At 53.1% G+C, this 21,860-nt stretch overlaps 1 protein-coding gene across 1 annotated transcript; it reads right to left on the reverse strand.

Annotated features, from left to right (window-relative positions):
• Nucleotides 1-4,537: 4,537 nt before the first annotated feature.
• Nucleotides 4,538-20,738, reverse strand: HHATL (hedgehog acyltransferase like). Its single transcript, XM_040593666.1, has 12 exons — nt 20,530-20,738; nt 18,746-18,887; nt 18,148-18,215; nt 17,657-17,770; nt 17,302-17,496; nt 16,242-16,451; nt 12,341-12,512; nt 10,505-10,649; nt 10,081-10,116; nt 9,081-9,282; nt 7,540-7,681; nt 4,538-6,274 (listed from the first exon to the last, which is right to left on the reverse strand). Exons 2-12 carry the CDS (start codon nt 18,849-18,851, stop codon nt 6,153-6,155), a joined length of 1,512 nt encoding a protein of 503 aa, XP_040449600.1. The 5' UTR covers nt 18,852-18,887; nt 20,530-20,738; the 3' UTR covers nt 4,538-6,152.
• Between the last annotated feature and the right edge of the window lie 1,122 nt (nt 20,739-21,860).

The following is a 21,860-nucleotide window of genomic DNA, read 5'->3' on the forward strand; positions in this document are numbered from 1 at the left end:
GTGGCACAGCCTCTGGACACCTCGTCATTAATAAATCCATCCTTTCCACATCTTGGTGGCAGAAAGAGGGTCTGAGGCAGAACAGAAGTAAAGAGAGCACAAGGGTGGGCTTCAACTCACAGCTTCAGACTTCTAAACGGGTACCTTCTTGTAAGCTGAGGGTCCCCTGCTAAGGTCTACTGAGATTCAGCACCCCCATGTTGAAGTTTGGAGCCACAGCAGGACAACCTGCCTGGCCTTGAGCCAATGCTCCAAAAAGGCTGAGGTCCCCAGCAGGTCCTGTGTCCTGCCTGCATGCCCATGGATGTCTGGGAAACCCCATGGGTCCTCAAACGGCCAGTCCAGGTCCAGCTCTTCCCTTGGAGCTCACAACAAAGCAAATTAGTTTTGATATTCATGGGTAGGCAGAATAGCTACATTTATACCTGTAGTAAAACTTTACATGAACCTGTATCTCTTTTACTATGGACCCTCTGGGCTGGCTGACACTCAATGATGGCACAGATTTAATTAATGATTTAATTAAGTCTATGCAAAGATAAATACACTCTTTATGGTGTATTTAAAGCCACGTAACCCCTCACCCCGGCATGGATGTATTTATAAAAGTGCTTTGTGCCATGATGTTTATCTACATAAGTAGGAAGAGGGAGGGAGCTATACTGGTATGAAGCCCTTTTGTACTGGTGAGTTTCCAGCAGCATCTGGGAGGTACCAATATAGCAGGGAAAAAATCACAAGCTGTTTTTGGAGTTCACACCATAAGCTTTTCTTCTGGGCTGCTCATCCGTGTTGGGATCAGAAGACGAGCACTGCTTTTGAATGCGGCTGACCTTCAGCGACATTTCTCTGCTCCCACACATCTGGGGCTGGGCAGCTCCATCCTCCCCTCTCCCCTCCCTTGGCATTAGCTCTACACTTCCCTGAGTTTAATCCTGCACTGGTGTGCTGCAAGCTGGGATTTTTGCCCTTCTGCCTTTAATCTCCCCTGACCCCTGGCTTGTTCTCCTTTTCACTGCGCTGCTCGGCGTGTGCTGCCGCCTGAGCTTTGCTTCATATTCCTTGCATCGCCAGGTGCCACTGCTAAATTCCAGCTACAGCCCATCCCTTCCCTGAGGAGCTCCCAACCGACTGGTGGGTCTGTGGCTACTCCCAGGTTTATGGACCACCTCAGGGAAGAGCATCGTGCTGGTCCCTGACCAGCTCTGGCATGTCCATTGGTTTCAGTGGCTTTGCACAGGGGCTGGACAAGCTCCAAGGCTTGGGGAAGCAGCCCTGGTGTTTCAAGAGCACTGTCTCCTTGGTCCACTGTGCCATCTAGGCTCCCTGCAAGCATGGGGAGAGATGGGTGTCTCTGGGAGCTGGGTCACTTCATTCGAGTCAGGCACTTGCCTGAGATGAGAGGACTTTGGTGATGCCCATTTATCCCCATGTTCTAGACAGCTTAAATCATTAATTCAGTCCAGGCACCCTTAACTGGTCCCAGTGCCTCCTAACACCAGCAGTGCTGGGACACCGCCCTCATAACGCCTTGTAGTAACAATCACACGTGTGATCCCTGCCTTATGTTTCCACCATTTTTTGCTATCAGTTCCTGTAGAGGAATTGTAGAGGAATGAAGGCAGGTTAATTAACATTGACAATACACAGCTGTGGGCTGGCTTCAGGGGCGGTGGGCTGGCTGATGTGGATAAGGTGCAGCTGTGGCTGGTTCCTGCTAAGTAGTTAAATAGCTCTAAGGGGGATGGAAGGGGAGCACTGGGTGAAGGGAGGCCTGGAAGAAGCAGGGGGAGGAGAGTGAGTGCTCTGGATGTAGGAGAGGCCCTGGGAGAAGAAGGGGTCCTGGATGAGGAAAGGTTGGCTGGAAGAGCAGCTGGGAGAAGTCTGGACACAGCAGAGGCAGGAAGCAGGTGGACTGGCCTGAAGAAACAGCACAGACCGTAGATGAATCTTTGAAACCTGGTGGGGGGGTTGGTGGCTGTGCTGGGGCAAGGTGTGAGAACTGCTTACTGAAGTGAACCTGGGATGGGATGGTAGAAGCCTTGATGCAGCTGGCTGGTTTTGATAGTGCTGTGACAAGTTCCATACAGCAGTGTCCATCCCAAGCCCTGTCATCAAAATGGGTGTAGATGGTGCATATGGCCCAGGCTGGACATGCAGGCTGTGCTCTGTGTGTTTAGTTGACCTCAAATGGTCTGTAAACCTCCCTGGCTCCTGAGCACAGGTGTATTCAGCTCAGATAAAGGTGGTTCATCCCTAAACAAATTTCTGTCCCAGCCTGGTGGGACAGAGGGTTGATCAGGTGGACCCAAGCCCTCTGAGCAGCTTTGCACCATGGGGAGGCTTACATGATGCTAATGGGGAGACCCAGGGGTGCTCTCAGAGGCACTGTGCGCTCTCCCGAACCCTCTTGGGGCTGGGCATGAAAAGCCAGTGCTGCTTCATGCAGCTCTGATCCGCAGGCTTCAGAACCCCTCACCCACTGCGTATTTGGTGTTCAGATTTTTCCCCTTCTTACATTTTAGGTCACAAGTTTCCAGTGTGGATCTCAAGCGCGGTATTTCTTTCTCACTTGTGTGTTTACTCTTTCTGTGTTTCTGGCTTTCATTTGTTCACACTGGCTCGTCATTGTCATTTTATAATTGATTTATGCACAGGGAAGTCAACAGGATTTTTTAGGGGCTTGGTCTGAGCCTTGCTGTCCGGGATAGCCAAGGCTGCAACTGATTGAATGCTATATGAGATTTTTCCCCTCATGATATCAGTGGAATTTGAGGCAGCCATCAATTCTGATCCCACTGCAACCACTGTGTCTCGTAGAGGCTTTGGTTACAGTAGACTGGTCCCATCCCTCTTTTGCTGGGTCCAATGTGTTACCACTCAGCTGAGCTGGTCTTCAAGCAAGTACCAGCCAAGGCCAGCAGGATTTAGCATCTAAAAGCAGGTGAGATGGCATGTGTGGATGCGATAAGGGTGAGCAGTAATCACAGTTACCATTTGCTTATCTCTATGCACATGTGAATGAATGAATCTACTCTCTGCAGGGTACTGCCCCCAGGAGTGCTGACTGCTGTACAACAGACAGCACAGCCTGAGCTGGAGGTGTGTTGTCCTGAGACAGCCCTCAGCTAACTGGCCCCAGACCTAACAGGGCTACAGCCAGTGATGTCCAATGACCAGTGGACTAAGTCAGTTAAGTGTGTCTCCAAATGTGCAATAGTCCCCCCATGACATGGGAGTGGGTGAGGCTACATGGAAAGCATCCTGAGGGGATGCAGTGTAGCAGGATCACTCCCTCCCATGCAAAATTTCAGAACAGGAATGGTGAATGCAGCAGTTACAGCCATGGCAGGCTGAACAAGGCGTCCAGCACAGGGCTGTTAATTGGGATTTGTGTTGCAATAGAGATAATTGCTTTTCTTGGCTTCTTGGGTGAGTTTTGCTAACAGGCAGGCAATAACAAGATGAGATACTCTTCTCCAGGAGAGAGCTGAGCAGTTGATAAGTCCTGCTCTACAGAGGCATATGCTGAGGCTGGGTGTCTCCTGTGCAAGGCTGATTGAGATGGCACCACTTGGGTGCTCCTAGCCCACCAGACCTCCTGGGCTTGTAACAGCAGTGATAGCTGAGGGGTAACTTAGGCAAAGGGGGCTAAAGCCCAAGTTCTCCCATGAACTCTCTTCTCTCTGACAAATCACTAGCTCAGCTGATGTCTAAGATTAGCTCCTTCTGGCAGTTCCAGCAGCTGCAGCTGCTGGATAAATTTAGATCCTTAGTGAATGGGCTATTTTCTCTCCCAGAGTATCCAAGTCAGGAGGACAGTGCGGAGTCACTGGGCTTTGCCATGTGCGTCACCTACTTCGACACCGGGAGGTGGTGACTGTCCTCCCAGGCAGCCAGGGAGCTGAGCTGAGCCACCTGCAGAGACAGAGCCCTTGGTCTTGGCGGCTCAAGGTGGCTTCAGCTGCATGAGGACACCTGTATGGAGAAGAGCTGAATTTTACCCTGGAAGGAAGCACACCATGCTATAGCTGTTTGGGTGGTAAAGAGGAAAACTGAAATAACAGAGAATGTCAAAGAAACATCTACCGAAGGTCCAGCAGCAGACCTGTGTTAAGAAGGGATGTGCCTAGCAGATGAAAGGGTTTTGGGGATGTGACCAGAGATGCCACCAAGGCACAATACCTGCCCTGACATCCAACATTTTTAGCTAGGCTCCCAGAAATAAAACCAACATGGCTTCTAACCCAGAACCTACATGGGTGACAGCTTGATGGCAGGATGCTTGTGATATTTCACCATACAAAGGTGGAGTCAAAATAACGGCGAATATGAATCGAGCTGCAGCCAAACCTGTAGCCTGGTGATGCCACTGGCATGGGTTTCTGTTAAACTCAGCAATGTCTTGTGTCCCTGTTAGGGGTGGGAGGTGAGGACCTGCAAACAGATCATTGTGCTCAGCTCTGATGGCAGGGCATTGCCCAGGGTATCACCTGCAGCATCACAATAAGGAGCAGCAGGCACCATAGATGTCCAACTTTTATTTACTACATAAATAAGTGACATTTATCAAGGACTTCACAAATTACTTTGGCAGAGCTGAAAGCTGGCTGGGATCCAATCCTGTTTCATCCACAGGGAAGCTGGAAGACACCCAGAATCAGGCATCTTGACCCACATTGCAAAATGGTCCGGATTCTGCCCTCATGAAACACCAACATAACTCCCACGTAAGGCCACTGAAAGTTACTCTAAAGTACAAGAGAGCTAGAGCTATTTTTTTCAGTTATTAACCCACCTTTTCCCCAAGGCACTGTGTTTTGCACACATACATTTATTCAATGCACTTCATACACAGCGTCCTAAAGTCTACTTCTCCAAGGAGGCTATCATGGGCTTTTCCCTCCACCACCCAGCCCCAAGGCACTGCCCTTCATTGAAGGTCTTTCTCCTTTGGTTGTGTATGTGCTCATTCAGCCACGTGGTCACGGGTTCAGGCTGTGTGCACCAAAGACAGCTGAGTAAAGGGAGGGAGGGATGGAGCTGAGCAAGGCTGGCTACAGCATCGTCTGTTCCTCAGCCATGGGGCAGGAATGTGAGCTTAAACTTTTTGTCCATGGCATGTGAAAAATGCAAGTGGGATTTAGTTTGAGTCCCAGGACAGGTATCACAGCAGGATGGTCGTGGTGGCCACATCAGTCTCAGACCCAGTAGTGCAGGGCCCTTTGGGTCTGAGCTGGGGCCTGGGGACCAAGCAGTTGCGGGCCATGTGCTGTGTTTCTTTGGCATGCCTGCTCCCCAGGCGACCTATATGTGATGTGCCATGTCTGTGAAGCAGGTATGGCTCCTGCACTTTCATTAACTATGCCTGATGTTGGCACCAAATCATTTTTTCCAAGACATCTAACACTGAAGGGGCCTGTTTTGCAGAGATGGTAACAGCCATCACTGCACTGCTGACAGTGGTGGAGAGATAATTTCCCTTCAGTGGTTCCCCCTTCCCTTTGCTATGAAGGCTGCATTATTTATTTATTAGCCTCTTGGCAGGTATAGATTGTGCTGAGCCGTTTCACAGTCCTTACTGCACAAACCATAGATGCTGAACACTTGACAGTGGACGCTGACCACTTCTTGTAGAGAAGAAAACATGGGATGCTTGGGCTGGAAATGACCTGGAGATTGTCTGCTCAGAGCAGGCTCAGAGATTAGCTGGTGCTTTCTCATAGCTCTGTGTCTGGCCCACCCTAAAACCTCCAACCATGGGACCTGAAGAGTCTCCTCTGGGAAACATGGGCTACCAGGTCCTGCGGGAGAGCTGAGTGCTGGTGGGACCAAGTGTAACGGGAAGCAGGGAGTGAAATCTCTAGGCCTGCACAATGTCAGAGGGTCAGAAGGATGATGGGTATGGCTCGTTCTGGCATTCAAGAAGTGTCCTAGGAACCTACCTCAGTAGTCTGCCACATGGGGAGCCTGCAGAATGCCCACTGTGGCTTATAGAAAATCTTTCTTGCAGCAAGGGGGGGACCTGCGCCTTCCAGATGACTTCTACGTGGGTGAGCTACAGCAGTCTGATTGTCGGGAGTGCTTGAAGAGCCCTGGCCCGTGGCTGGAAGGGAGACGAGGCTTTGGGACAAGCCTGTCGATGCCTCCCTCTACTCCACCTTTGCTTTGTCACATATCTCCTCCTCGATGGCCAGGATGTGCTCACGCTCTTTGATCAGCTGCACTCCGCAGTACGTGATGAACCAGATGGACAAGGTGCTGACAGGGAAACCTAGAGAAGATGGAGGGAGACATGGTCATCTTGGTGTAGCTGCTTGCCTAATGAGGCCAACTTTTCTCCAGCACGGCTGCCTTTCAGGTGGGTTTTGGGAGATCCCACAAGTTCATGATGGCCAACACATTTTCCATTGTGGATCTGGTGCTACAGCTTTGCTGAGAGAAGAAAGAAATCCCCCAGATCCAGATTTTTAGATGAAGCTGTGCCTGAGCCCACCAAGGCATCATGGACCACAGCCAATGTGGGAACGTGCTAGAGTGGCTTTGAGCACTCTCTTACCCCCAAAACTCCTTCTGCTTCCCAAGTTCAGACTTGGTGGTTGACTTTCTGCTCATTCAACCTGCCCACGTCCATTGTTGTTCTGCACTGTGACCTTCTGGAAGCTTTGGGCTCCACTGGTGCTGAGGATCAACCCCAGCCTTGTCCTGTACCTAGTGGAGACACAGTGTGCACCCAGCGAAACATGTTTTTGTCACCTACGTAAGTGACTGAGAGCCAGGAGCTCTCCCTCCACTTAGAAAGGGTCTGGCGGCATTAGTAATCACAAATCTGGTATCCACAGCAGAGGGTAGACACGAGCTTTGTACCTGCTAAAACAGGACCTCTGAAATGCGTAATGCAGCCAGCAAAAGCCAGCTAGCTCAGCGGGCAGGCACTTCTGGCACACTGAGCCCAGAGTGTCACATTATCCATTTCCTATGCCAGCCCCATCCCAGAGAGGGTGGAGGACACAGGCTCCTGAGGGCTAGTTATACTTGGGCTGCTCAAGGCTTCAAAATAGTGACAGCACCCACCGATTAGAAGTGTACAGATCAGACCGTAGTGGGAGGATCTGGACCTGTTGCCTTCAGGTTGATGCAGGAGTAATTGCTAAAGCGAAAGGGGATGAGGTAGGACAAGTAAATCCCTTTCGCCAGCAAGGGGACCTTTCTGCAGCCAGGGACTCACCCCCCCTTGTTGGGATGAATGTGACCTTTGCGTTGCTGCAAGGAATCCAAACCACAGCGTCAGGCTGTGCTAGAAGCTGTACGAGCACACCTGGAAGGCAGCTCCTACCCCAGAGCTCACACGAGAAGGCTGGGAGCTAAGAAACAACTGCTTGCACCTTTGACGTAAGAATTAAGCACACTGGGAGCAGCCACACAGGAAGCCAGTGGCTGGGCCACTTTGGACCCCAGGAGGACTTGAAAGCCCCAGCCCCCAGCTCCCCAACCATCGAAACAAGGGTCCCTCAATGGGGAGGGCTGGTAGCACCTTACCCGTCAGGACGAGTCTCTTGGTCACCAGCAGTGCAAACTCCAGGCTGTTGAGAGCTAGGATGTTGTAGAGGACAATGGCCCAGAAATTCGCTGCCCCAAAAACCGCCCTAATGCGCCGAGACATGGCCGCTGACATTCTGGCCTGCCAAGGGGAGCAGAGAGTGAGGAAAAATGAGGCTGTAAGGAAAGAGGAACGTGTCCAGCTCCGGCCAAACTCCAGCTGGGATCCCAGAGGGACAGGCAAGAATTAGAGAAGCCTTTAGTGCCTCCAGGATGAAGAAACTTAAGGACCAGGTAAAACTTCTGCTCTGCTGCTGGGCTCTGCTGCAGCTGGGACTCTGGGCTGGTGTTTCAAGGTCCCGTGGGTAGGGACAAGATGTTCTACACAGTTTCATGCTAAGTGTGATGGCTGAGTACTGCTTTCTTGATCTGGCACCTCGGGTAAGCCATTCCTCAAGGCAGATGAACACTGTTGTATACCAAGATTATTGTTAGCCCGACATGCAAATCACTCCAAGCTCCTGGTAGAAATTGTTTCTTAGGAATTAAATATGTATATATATAAAATAAAAAGGAGCTGAAAACTAGTGACAGCAGCAGAGTGAAATTGTCAGTGGCACATAATCCTCAGGAGCAGCTGCTGCAAGCAGAGCGGGGAAGTGGTTCATAGCAATCTTCAAAGAGCACAACGAATCCCCAGGCCACTTAGCGCTGAGAATTGCGGTGCCGCGGGGAAGGAGATTTCACTGCCTGCGAGTGCTCTAATCTGATTAGGGGTTCAGTGAGGAGAGTGGCTGGGAGGACTGCTCTCCAAAGTTTTTATTCAAAAGAGGTCTTTTCTGAACCAGTTTAGGACCTCCAGACTTTAGATTAGGCAAAACAAATAAGACACATAAAGGTTTCCAGGAGGGAGTTTCCCAAGTTGTTCTTCTGACATGTCCCCGAGGCACCTTGTTCCCAAACAAACAAGGCATTAGGCTTTGGGGTGGTTGGAGAACAATTTGTTCTAGTACCTAATCAGAAATCACATTAAAACTACTCAGAATGCCAAGATGTTTTGCAGAACAAGAAGCTTTCCATATGGAAATGTATAAACATTTCCCCGTGACCTCAAATTTTGTGTCCGTCTGTGGTATTTTGATGCATTCCTGGTCCTCTTGGACCTCCATTTTCCCTCTGAAAACTCCACACCCAACCTAAACTTCCCACGAAGCATCCCAGGGCAGATGGGAATTTGCTCTGGGTGGGTGACACAGTGCATAAAATGAAAGGATACAAAGCACTGAGACTGTGCTTCCCTTGCACAGCCAAGTAGCTGATCACAAGGATGCTGAAGGCCACAGGAAGGAGCTTCAGGTCTCCATGCAGGAGACCTGGACATGGAGCAACATCAGGTTGCTCATCAGGTCTCAGCTGAAAATAGATCTGACTTTTTTTTTGTACAAGTTTGAGCTCCCTACAGTCATGGACATTTTCCAGCACCAGAATTTGGTCCCAGATCCACTGACCTTTCCCCATCCGCTTGCAGCCCAGCTCCTCACCTCCAGTTTGGCAAAGGGCTCCAGCTGGAAGAACTTCTGCACCCAGAGCTCAAAATTGAGGCCAAAGCAGTTGAGGACAGACCAGATGTAAACGATCTCACAGGGCCCCAGCCACAGGGTGGTGATGGCAAAGGTGGCGATGGTGGCCACGAGCTCCTTCACGATGTTGTCATGGTTCTCTCCAAGGTGATCATACACATACCTAACAGCCAAGGAAAGTGGTCAGTGCTCCCGGTAGTCAAGGGGACCCCTCTGGAGTCCCTTATCCCACCTTCACCCACCACAAGCTCCTCACAGATGGGTCAATCTAGAGCACCCCGGTGAGAATGGAAGGATATTTTGGCTGACATGTTCCATCAATAAACTGATTTTTGCTGCAGTCCATCTGCTGGTGGCTTGTGTTCCTCACAAACCTACAGCTCTGTAAGGACCAAATACCCTCCTTTCCCCCTGTTGCAGGTAAAGGGCGGATAAAACATGGGGACCTGTAGAGCTGCAGGCTCTCTCAGGCTTGCTGGTGCACAGGATTTCACCACAGAGTGGCCACCACCTTCAGTACAGGTTTGCCGGTTTGTAGTCACCGCTGAAGAGAGCTGAAGGGCTGGGGAGATGTAGATGGAGCGTAGGCCACCTGGAGTTATCCAGGCCACCTCAGTTATCCCAGTTATGGCAGACCTGGGCTCAGTTCCCCTTTCCTGCTGGTGGCACATGAACCTGACTCTTCCTCCCTTGAGGGAGTGCTAAACCCACCAAACCTGGAGGGGTTTCTGGGACAGGGCTCTCTCGTTCCCAGCTGGGGGCGGGTGGGGCTGTTGCACTTTGTGGTGATAAATTGAATGGTCTTAGGGATAAACAGACCAAATATGACTTCAAGCCATGGTGGGATTCGCCCAGAAGAGAGGACACCTCAGCTCTGGAAGAAACAGCATTTAACGCTTCATTTCTATGTGAAGAAACAGAAGACCCTGAACCAGACTAGAGACGGCTGGTTGACACTTACTTGCACAGCCAGTCATTAATCCCTCTGTCAAAATGCCTAAAATGCAGATGATAAAAAGCAGGTTAAAACACACAGTGTAACGACATCCTTCCACACAGCGGTCAGCCGGAGGAGGCTCCCAGTCCCCTGGCAAGGTACATCTTGAATCTTTCTTGAAGTTCACAGAACTCCACGCTCCTTCATTCAACAGGTCCCACTACCGATAGGGTTGTAACCTCCCTCCTTATCTATTGCTTCCTGCCCAAGAATATTTCCCTGGGCTATGGGCATGTCCAGACCATGGGTTCAGTGTAGACTCCTCAATGTAGTCTCCAACTCATAGGCTAGCTGCTCAGCAGCACAGCCCAGACGTCCTCCCCCCCACGCACATTTTGTTCAAGTCAAACATGCTGTCTCTCTTTGTTGGTGCACGTGGGGTACTCACGTTTCTGCGAAGACGTAGAGCATGGTGATGCATTTGGGGGGCTGGGGTGGGTCCAAGTGGTCCAGTCTGGCAATGGTGTTGGTGACCCCAAACATGACAGCAGCTTTCACCCAGTCGTACACCAAATTGCAGTAGGCCAGGCCAGCTGGAGCAAAAATGAGAGTCAAATGGGTGGAGAGGAACATGGAACATATCACCTTCACGACTGCAGGGGACATCATATCCCATGGGAGCATACAGTCTATTGCAAGAAACATAGCATCAAGAGGACAGTCTAATGTTGCCTTGGATGAGAAAAGCTTCTAAAACTAAGTAGCTTTTTAAAAAACTTGAACAAGAGGACAATACCTTCCTGGGGTATTTGGGAGCAAACTGTTTATTGATTTTGGTAGCCCAAGAAAGTCATACAGATCTCATTTCTTCCAGTACTAGATCGTTCCTTCCCTCTAAGGTTTGTTAAACTATGATGAACTCATCACAGTTCTCAACTCTGAGCCCTGAGGTTTTATCGACACCTCCATCAAAACGCCCCCCTCTCCAGCTTCTTGTGACCATAGATAGGACATGGATGCTACAGCAGAGCCAGGACCAGAACCTTTGACTTGGAGAGATGCATGACATTGGAAGACAAACCCTTCAGGAACAAACACTAAAAATTTCAAATTCCTGTGTAAACAGAAGCTAAAATGCCCCCATCTTTGTGGGACTTGGCTCACAGATTAAGGACCACACAGTGCCTCGATGCGTGCAGTGCCTGAGCTCCACCATGGATCAGGCAGATGTGGTCAATACAGTCAGCAGAGCCTGCAGAGGAGCTCAGCTCCCTCTGGAGTAACACATACGCTTGGTCAGTCCACCCAGGTCTCTTAGGACACCCTAAATCAACGCTAGTGACATTCTAGCTGCATTCAGATTTTCTCCTGGCCGCCAGCTGCCACTCTAGAGAGACAAGGGGCTTCTCCACCCCCTGCTTCTCCTCTGCCTGTGTGACCATCAGATGCCCTATGGTATCTCAAATGCTGCCATCAGACATGTATTTGCCAGCTGAAATCCTCCATCCAGCTGCCAGCACTGCTACCATTACTCATCCTGTGAGTTTGGCCTCTGGAGGTACCTAAGTCCAGTCCTGCTCAGAGAACAGTCAACTTTAAATGGAGATCAGGTTGCTCTGGACAATTTAGATGTTGAATATGTCTATTTTTGGAGAATCTATAATCCCTCTGGGACCCTATTCCAATATTTGACCACTCCATGAAGAAAATTCCTTACATGCAACCAGACGTTGCCTTGCTGCATCTTGTTTGCTGTGTCCTGCTTCTTCCCTGCCAGCCTCCAAGAAGAGTTCACCTTCTCTACAGCCCTCCATTAGGCAGCTGAAGGCAGCAGCTCCAACTGCCCTGAGCTGCTCCCTGTACAACCTACGCCCTGGGGCCATTTCACTGGCTTACAAACACCCATAATGGGTGGCCACCTGTGAAGGCATCTGAGATCCCAGATGTGCCTGTTGCAACAGGATGGGGCTGATTTTTTTGGAGGTGCTGAGCTCCCTTCCAGTCCAGGCAAAGGCAATGGGAATGGCTTGGTGCTCAGCCTCTTAAACCCCGAGCTAAACAATTTACACTGGAACCCTGTGAGAATGTCAGACCAATGCATCTGCTTTTCAGGGCTGCCCAACCCCAGCTCTGTGCGCTGTCAACACAAAGAGGGGCTTTACTCAAACCTGTCCAACACAAGTGTTGGTAAAACCTCTCAGTGAGGATGGATGGAGCTGTGAATCACTCACCACTGCCCTGAAGCTAAGTACAGGTATGAACGTGTCCGAGCATGGCCACTCACCCAAGGACCAGTCCGAGAGGCGGTTTGTGAACTTCAGGTCAGAAGGGAGGGTGAGGATGTAGAAGAAATGGAAGAAGATGTCCACGGCAATGATGGCCCCCACATGGAGGAGAGCATGGACCCGGATGTTCTTCAACTCATCGTCTTTGCGTCTTAGCTCTTGGGTGCTCACCTGTCAGGATGGCAAACCGCGAAAGGGCTGAGCTGAGAGACAGGATGGGCAGCATATTCCTCCATCTGGTGAAACGGTCAAGGTCCAAATGGAGACTCAACGGTCTCCTCTAGAAATCACATCAGGGACTACATGGCCCAAGTCTCCATTGATTAAGGAAGACCCAAGGAATTAGCTCAGGTGAACACATCCACAAGGAGCAGGACATGTCCCACCCACAGCATCGCTCCAACACCCCCGCCTCAGTGCTGAGCAGGGCAGCAAGGTGCCCCCTGCGTCACCCTCCTAGCGAAGGCTGTTCCCATCACTGGCGTTTCCAGCAGAGCAGGCACATGGTGTGACACAGCAGTGACAAGTCTGGCTGTGCCAAAGGGGCTCTGGGTAGAGTGACAACCATACCAACCAGGGAGCTGGGCTTTATGCTCTTTCTGCAGGGACATGTTCAGAAAGTCAGCTTTGCTTACGGGTGGCCCCTTGCGCAGGTCACTTAGGGGGAGCAAATGCCCATACCCATATCAGTGGGATGTCACAGCCTGTGGGGAGAGGCTGGGAGCAGGGCTGGGATCCCACCTGACAGCTCTGCCAGGGCCATATGCATATTTTTGGCCAGGGTCATTTGGGAGGAAGAGGAGGAGGACGGATGGTCCCTGGAGCTTCTGCTGCAGACACCTGTTGTAAATGAGAGGGAAAGCTGCTCCGGGGGCCGTCCTGAGTCAGCTGGGACCTGATCGATGGGGATTTCGTCTCTGCTGTGTCTTGTACAAACAGGGGCTGAGCTTTGCCTCCAGGAGCTGTCATGTCTCTGGCTGTTATAACATAAACATCGCCGGAGCAAGCCTTCAGGATTACACTGGGCAGGCTGATGTCCTCGCTTCCCTGCTTCGCCGTAAAAATTGCTGCTGTATTCAAAATCCTCTTATGTTTATTACTTTCCCTTTATTCCCTGCGAGAGGTGGGAGCTTTCCCAGCATAATCCACAGGCTGCCGCACCAGCCTCATCATCAAATCCAGATGATTCCTGAGAATTAAAGCCTTTGCCAGATTTTTATGTGTCTGTTATATGCCAAGTGCTTTAAGAGGCCACTGGAGCCTGAGATAGATGAGAAGCCGAGGGAGGACAGGCTGTGGCATCGAGATGTGTGGGAGAACACAGAGCCCCGTTTTCATAGAATCATTTAGGTTGGAAAAGGCTTTTAAAATCATCGAATCCAACTGTAAACCTAATGCTGCCAAGCCCACCGCTAAACCATGTCCCTAAGTGCCACATCTACAAGTCTTTTAAATACCCCCAGCGATGGTGACTCCACCATCATCCCGGGCAGCCTGTTCCAGCACTTGACCACCCTTTCAGTGAAGAATCTTTTCCTAATACCCAATCCAAACCACCCCTGAGGCAACCTGAGGCCGTTTCCTCTTGTCCTCATATCTATCCTCATGTCTACATGTGGTGGCAGCACTCTGCCACCAGCCCCTTGGATCAGGGCTGTGTCCCGCACACTTCCAGCCCTACAGAAGTGAGTTTATTCCCTTGATCCTAGCAAGGGAGAGGATTTTCAGCTCAAATGGGGCTGGCCAAGCCCCGATACAGATGAGTTCCCATCATACATGGGGGATGCCAGAGTTCCACCAGAACGTAGCACCAGTAGGAGCCAGAGACATATGCCTATTCCCTAACTGGGCCACACAGCCCACCCTGGGGAAGGGACTCCATCTGCCTGCCCTCATAACTGCTGTTGGGCAATTAGGAATTCATCTCTGCAATTAGCTGCAGCTCCAGCAGTGCAGGGGGGCATCTAGCCAGGAGATGGCAGTGGTGGCCAGGCCAAGACAGGACCCCTGGCCGGGGCATGCGAAGGGGTCGGGGACTTGCTCCTGTGCCTTTGGGGTGAGGGTTTTAAGCAGCAGAAGGGGGAATTGCTCACGAAGTGGCTATAGACATCCTGGTGTGGTGCTGTGCAAAGAGCAGGGAAGAAGACACCTCCAGATCAAGCCTTGCAAGAGCGGTGGGAGTTCAGGCGCTGGAGAAACAAGGAGTTTAACACCCTGATTTCCAGATACCTGGCTGTGGTGGTAGGAGAAGTCAGGGCTGCCCATTTTGTAGGAAAGACTGATGGAACCCGGGGAACTAAGAAGAACATGGGGTGAGGAGGCCACCCCAGGGCACTGTACCCTCCACAGAGGGGCTTGGATGCTGGGGCTGCTGGAACCATGCTTGCCTGGGCTTCAGCCCAACAGATAAGACACTACTGGAAAGATGAAGTCTTAGGATTAAACATTTCTTCCAGCAGCCTGGCGAGAAGAGCCTCACCAGCAGCCTGGCCATCCCTGATGCCTGTCTGCTGAAATTGAGCTGCTAGTAGACTCCGCACCACAAGCATCCCTTATGGGGGACACCAGAGCTGACCTTATGATCTTCAGGGTCAAAAGCTCTAAAAGTCCTTTTAAATAGATCTGGCAAGACCCAAGGGATGTTGCTCCTTTCAACATGCAGCACAGGGTTGTCAGCTCCCCAGGTGAGCAAACCAGTGAGGAGTAGGACTCGGACTGGGGCTCATCCTGCTTGCTGGAGGAAAGAAGACCAGTGCAGACCCTTTCTTAGGCAAATACTACCAGCCCAACATTGAAGACAAGGTGCTGGGATGGGCGAGTCTTTGGTCTCCTCCTCACCAGGGAGGCTCTAGCTGTGCTTCCCTGCTCTGGGCTGTTTTTTCTTCTGAATTCACAAATGTTTTTCCAAAATGCTTTTGCACCCAGATGTCAATCGGGGTCCCAAAATTCAGTGCAGCTGTTCTTTAGAAGGAAGCAGAGGGGTGGTGGCAATCCTTCCCAGCACCATTGCTGGCTGGGCAAGAGGTCCCTCCCTTAGCAAGCAGTACCAGTTCGTGTTGATGGCCAAGGCTGACCATTGGTATAAAAGGATGTTAGGATGGGAAGAGTGAGGAGGGAGAGAGCACTGCTGGTTTTCTTGATTGTTGGCTGTGAAACAGCCCCAGAGGTTGGCCGGCCCCAGCCCAGGCTTCTGCTGATGATTTCCAGTGCTGCTTGGAGTCTGCTCTTCAAACAGCTCCCTCGGTTGTGTGCGATACAGGCAAAGACTTGGGGCACCAGAGTATTTTATGGAGAACAGAGGAAGCCCTTGGCTGCTGAAACGCAGCCTTCCATCTGATCTTACTTATTTCTGGAGAAATAACTTCATCTTAAGATGCACAGACCATCCCTGGAAAGTCACGCTCCTTGGGCAAACCAGCTGGATGGAAATGTGAGTCTGCCCTTGGTGCCACAGACACCAGCACACAGAGGTCCCACAGATGGGCACCACATGGCTGGCTCGCACCTTGGCCTCCTGGCACTGCAGAGTGGGGTGTCATGGAGGCACTGGGGTGACAGCACAGGGAAACTGAGGGGCCGAGCACTGCAGGTGGTCCAGCGACCAAGGACATGAGCTGAACCCTCCCCGCCTCATCGCAGTGTGATGCTTGCACAACAGCAACATCTTCCCTTCTGAACTGATCAGTCGAAATGGCCAAAACCCCAGCAGCTTATGCCCCTCCCCACAAAAAGTCATCATTGCACAGGCCAGACTATGGCCACAGACTCTAGGTGATCATGAAAAGCTCTACAACCATTTGCACCTTCACTGTGGCAAAAGGTGGTGTTTTGTAGGCATCAAACCCAAGGAAATAAAAGCAGGGAGAGGTCCTCCTCCAGCCCAGCCTCAGAAGCACTCACCTGGGCATGGAACTGGTCAAATGTCATGACAGGCCCGAAGAAGAAGAACGGGAGGTAGAAGTTGTACTTGAGGAGGTCGAAGATGGAGTAGATGCCCTCTTTCCTCTCAGAGCTCTCAAGTGCAAAGCTCATGCAGCGCATGATGGTGAAGCAGCTTCCTCCATAGAAGAGGACATCTTGAAGATCAAAAGCTCCCGTTACAAACCCGCCCTGGATGAGAAATGAAGAGTTACCACCACAAACACGGTGTCACTTCTGTGCTCCCTCAATTTGTAGAGGACGTCACTCCTGGGGCAGCAGACAAAGCCTCTAATTATGCTCTGACACCAATTGTGCCTGGAGCTAATGAGCCTTGCTGTTGGAAAGGGAAATCTGGGACTCAATTTCCCAGCTGACTGCTGCATCCTGGAGGAGCTGGGAAGTGGTAGATCCTCTTGGCCACATCCTCACCCAGCAGCTGTGGGCCACTCAGGCTTCGATCTGTGGGGGGAATGTCACCCTGTCACAGGGACATAACCCTCCTCAGGGAGTGAAGAAAAGCCAGCACAAGCACGGTGGAGAGGGGGGAACGCATCTGAGGAGGTAAGCAGCAGGCAGGGAGAGGCAGCACTGTCCTTCAGAGGGACCAAATAGCTTTATAAGGTCCCCGCTGGGCTTCTCTCCACCCGCCAGTGAGAGAAACAGAACTGGGCAGAGACCTGAGAGACAGACGTGGCCATTGCTGAACCCATCCCACCAACGTGATAAAGATGGGGAAACTGAGGCACAGGGCAGGGACACACCTTGCCTGGCTGACAAGCTGCTGTTGTCTGACCAGCAAGAAGGACTCACATGTCCTGAGCTCTGTCCCATCAGGAAGCCACCAAAACACAACATAGTCCCAGTGGGATTATTCCCAAGCTCAGTGGCACAACAGTCCCCTCCCTCTCAAACCCTGTGGGAACTCTGCTGTAGCCAGGGTTTGAGGGTGCCCCAGGAGCTCTCCTTGGGGACAAACCCAAGGAGACAGACACAAGTGGGCTGGAAATGAGGTAGACAGATGGCCTGAGACAGCACCTACCTGCCACGAGCTGAATGGCTCCACCTTGAAGGAGGCGAGACAGCAAAGCCCGGCCACATAGCAGAGCCACTTCTGCTTGGCCAGTGCGACGGAGTAAAGGACAAGGCAGTGGGAGAGGATGATCATCAGGTAGACGAGCCCCATGCTGCCCAGCACGGCCAAGACCCCGTACAGCATGTACACCACAGCCCGGTGCTGTGAGAAGAGAAGCTGTGGTCAGCTTGGTGAGAGCCCCAACCCTGCTCCCCCTATCCTAGAACATCCCCACATCCTAGAACATCCCTCAAGCCCCCTCTACACATCCCAGGTCACCCTGAGGTGCTTTCAAATCCCTCCCACCACATCCCTTGCTCACCTGTGGCACTGTCATGGAGCAGATCTTGCCGAAGAGGACATGTCCTGAGAGGGCAAAGATGATGGCATTCCTGAACGAGGTGAACCACATCACCCACTCGAAATCAGCCATGTCCTGTGGGAGCAGCACCGGGTGCCTTACTGTCCCCAGCCTGCACACCCCTGCCCCTACACCCATCTGGAGGGGAAACCACACAACTTTCAAAGCCTTTTCTTCCCATTTTCCCCCCAAGGGCTCCTGAGCACTTTAGCTGGGTTGTAAAACCCCAGGAGAGATGTGCAGCAGTTGCTTGTCTCTGTGCACACAAAGCAGAGCATCCACAGCACTGCAGGGCTGGTATTTTCCTGACTAGCTCTTTAGGGAGAAAAATACAAGTCACATGGACTTCGCAAAAGTGCATCAGCAGCAGAAAAACCAGCTCTGCTTCTCCAGTGGTCAGCACCGACCACATTGCCAGTAGCTAGAAAAGACCGAGTCCTTCCTTTGCTTACCATCTTCCTGCCGAAGTAGTGCCAGCCCGGCTTTATGCCTTCCCGAAAGGCCTTTCTGTTCATGCTGTCTGCAAGAGAACCAGAGTTACCGGGAGAGAGACAGCTCTGGGAAATGGAGCCCGGGTTTCAGCAAGGCAGGGAGCCTTCCTCACCGCGATGATGAACCACCAGGGCTCAGACACACCTAAGTCCCATGGACAACTATAGGAGTCAGGAACCTCACCCGTTTCTGCAATAATTTCCAGCAAAGCCTTTTTGCAGTGCACGTCCCAGGGACCTTGGGTTGATTCCGTGAAATTTTTATTTTGGGGGGCTTCCAGACAAAAAAAAGTTAGGAGCCAGCCCTGGGTAGGTAGGGTGGTTGCCCATTTTGAGTGCTGGCTGGAGAGCTGTGACGTGCCACAGCTTCTTGCCCTGAGCCATGGAAATGGGAGCAAGGGGGCAAAAAGGTAAAAATGCTTTTTGAACCTCACAAAGGATTCCCAAGCTGTCCCTCTGCAAAAATTAAAGCCAGGGATCCGCTGCTGGTATTGACGCCTGTAAAAGCAGCCACCTTCCAACCATCCTCCCCCCCAGGGGATGCGGTGGGGAGCGTTACCTCTGGATGCTTCAAAGATCCCGCTGCCACTGTACACCACAGCGCATGTCACGGCAAGGGCATAAAACCCCAGTTCATAGCTGGGGAGCATCGTTTTAACCCCCATGGCAGCCAGTTACCACCCTGGCCAGTGGATCCAGACCTGGGAAAGGGAAGGACAGGGAAGAAAACCTGGGGTGAGAGTTCGCCTGCCCTCCTACCCATCGAGCACCTGACATTTCTGCAGGTCCTCAGCAGCTCTGCTTTGTGGGCTTCCTTGAAGGCTAGTGGCTGAAGAGATGGAGAAGGTGGTGACACCTGAGGCTGAACCCTGGGATACAACTTGGGTGCAGGGAAAGAGCCTGCTGCTGAGCCCTGCTGCAAACCTCACCGAGGAGCCGGGATCTGGGAGCAGCTCAGCCAGGTGTTCCTGATCGACTTCCCAGATAGCTGCATCCATCCCAACACTCAGAGATGCTCTGGGGTGCCAGCTGCCCAAGATGAGGTTCCTCCAGCTTATCTCTGATATCCCCACTAATTGCTAATTGGATCTTCAGAGGGGGTCCAGGACAGCACGAAGATGCCCGTGCTGGATGGGATGGGGTGGGGTGGGACACCCCCACTGCCCTGCGCTGGGCTGCCGTTCACCTTCTTGCTGGGGCTTTGCCCAGCCTCCAGCTCCGGGGGGACTCCCAGCCTTGGGACCCCGCAAGCACGCTGGAGCCCTCCCCCCCCCCCGCTCCGCCCAGCAACATCAGCAGGGCTCGGAGGATGCCGACACCCATCCCTTCAATTAGCCCTGGGCTAATTACTCCAGCTAAGGCTAATTAACCCCGGCGCGACGTGCCTCCAGCCCTCCCCGAGCCCTGCAGCTCGGCCGGCAGCGGGTAAAGGCGCAGTTCGGGGTCGGGGGGGGCAGCCCCCTCCCCCGGCGCTGCCACCCACTCGCGAACACTCCCCGCGGGGGAGTGGGGTGGGGGGGCTGCGGCGGCGGGGAGGGGGTGGGAAGGGCATAAGGAGCAAAACTCTGATTTAGGCAGCGGCAAGAGGCCGCCCGGCCGCTGCTCTCGCACCTGCAGGCAGAGTTTTCCCCGCGGTGCTGGTGTCAGCTTTTAAAATTATTTTTAATAAGAGCTCGGGGGGTCGTTAGCAGCGCTGGGGGGTGACCCCATCGCCCCCCGAGCTGGGGAAAGGGCTTTTTCCGGGGGGAAGGCGCTGCCCGGGGCTGCTACCCCCACCCCCCCAGCTGCGGGGGTCGCCCCGCGGCCGCTCCCCCGAGCGGGGCCGCTGCGGGTGGGAGCCCCCGCCCTGCGGTCCCGCTGCGGCGGGGCGCCGCTCACGGAGGTGGCCTTTAAAGGCTTTATTTCTCTCCCTCTCTCTCTTTTCCACGCTTTTCCACGCTTTTCAAGGCTTTGGTTTGGGGTTGGTTGGTTGTGGTGGGTTTTGTTTTGTTTTGGGGGGCAAAGCCGCTCCGCGATTAAGCCGGGCGGGAGGCGGTTAACGGCCCCCGGTGGGCGCGGGGTGCTGGTGGGGGGGACCCCTCTGGCGATTTAAACTCCTGATGGCCGCCGGGCTGCCGAGTCAGGTGCATTGGGGGGTGTCCCCAGCACAGCCCCCCCGTCGCTCCGAGCCGCCGCGGGGCAGCAGCATCCTTATCCCCGCGCGTCTCCCCGACCCCCGGCCGGGGCTGGGAGCAGACAGAGGTGACAAAAAACCTTGGAGCTGCGGAAAGCAGCGTGTCACCACCCCCCCACAGCCCGGCGTGCCGCCCCCCCCCCAGCCCCGCATCGCTCCCCGCTACTGACCTTGAGCCCCGGGGCCGTGGGTGGAGGCGGGTGGGGTGCGGGGATCCAGCGTCCGGCTCTGCAACGGGGGGCGGCAGGGTGGGGGGGACGGGTGTGTGTGGGGGGGGAGCAACGGAGGGTCTTGGGAGCCGGGAGGTTGCCTTACAGCATCTCTCAGCCCGGCTTAGGGGGGTCGGCCGGGTGTATTTTTGGGCTGCCGTCCCCCCACCTTGCCCCTGGAGGAAGTTTGGCTGGGAGTGGAGCGGAGCAGGCGGGAGGTATTTTTATTTTAGAGCAGCACTGCAGAGGGGGGCTGGTTCAGGAGCTGTCTGTCACGGCAGCTGCTGGAGAAGACCCGTGCTGGCTGCCAAAGCTCACCCCGGGGCCAGGGAGCAAGGCCCAGGGCTGCCCACAGGAGCACCGGGGGCACAGGACCCCCAGGCGGGGACCGGTTCCTTCCCCGGGGGTGTTCTGGTCCCCCTCTTTGAGCCCTGCAAGGGATGGGGTAACCTCCGTCACCTTGTGCCAGAGGGGAGGCAGCTATCATTGCATGGGGAAACTGAGGCACGGGGCCAAAAGGTGTAATTGCTCCCCGCTTGGGGCAGCATTTACATCAGTGCGGGGCTTGGGGGTTGCAGCATCTCTACAAACCAATTTTGGGGTCTCCTTGTCCGCTTTTGGCATCTGCAAGCAAAATGGGGCATAAGGAAGGGGCTGATTGTGGCCTCAGGGTGGGCAAATACAGGTCGGCCAGGAAAAAGTCAGCTGAGCATCGGGCTTGTCTTCAGGGCTGGTGGCAAGCTCTTTCTACCAAACCCCAATGGGATTTGGGGAGAGCTGACACTGGGATGTCCCCGAGCAGCTCCTGGGCTGCCTGGAGGGTCGGGGGAGAGAAACAAGGCAGATGACCCTGGATTTTATAAATTCCTCCGTGGGTTGCCTGCTCTGGGGTGAGACAAGTCACGTTTTGGGCAGCAGAGGGAAGATCTCCAGGATGGGCACCCCGCAGGTCAGCCCAGCTTTGCTGTTGCACTGGCCACAAACAAAAAAGGCTTTTTAGCCGCACATTTCACTTGGTGTGCGGAGAGCAAGGCTCTTATAGGGAGCCTTGGTGATGGCTGAGTGGCCGATGCTTTCAGCACCTCATGAGCCCCTTTAATTTGCAGCAGCCGGGGCAGGACTCACTGCCTGCCCCTCGGATGCCCCACAGCCCCAGTGTGTCCTGGTCCTACTGCTGCAGCTCAGTCCCTGCCCAGGGGCTTGGGCTCTTCAGACCCTGGCATAATTGACTGGGTGCTTGGAGGCGAAGTAATTAAGAGATTCGTGCAGATAAGCACAGTGAAACAATTTGT

The sequence above is a fragment of the Falco naumanni genome, chromosome 4, assembly GCF_017639655.2.
Source record: "Falco naumanni isolate bFalNau1 chromosome 4, bFalNau1.pat, whole genome shotgun sequence".
NCBI classification, from domain to species: Eukaryota; Metazoa; Chordata; class Aves; order Falconiformes; family Falconidae; genus Falco; species Falco naumanni.

Coding starts and splice junctions, on each gene's coding strand:
- HHATL (XM_040593666.1), bottom strand. CDS start 18,851: ATGGGGGTTAAAACGATGCTCCCCAGCTATGAACTGGGGTTTTATGCC. Junction 9,283..10,080: donor ATTAATGACTGGCTGTGCAA/GTAAGTGTCAAC, acceptor CTTGGCTGTTAG/GTATGTGTATGATCACCTTG. Junction 7,682..9,080: donor AGCCCTTTGCCAAACTGGAG/GTGAGGAGCTGG, acceptor TCCCCTTGGCAG/GCCAGAATGTCAGCGGCCAT.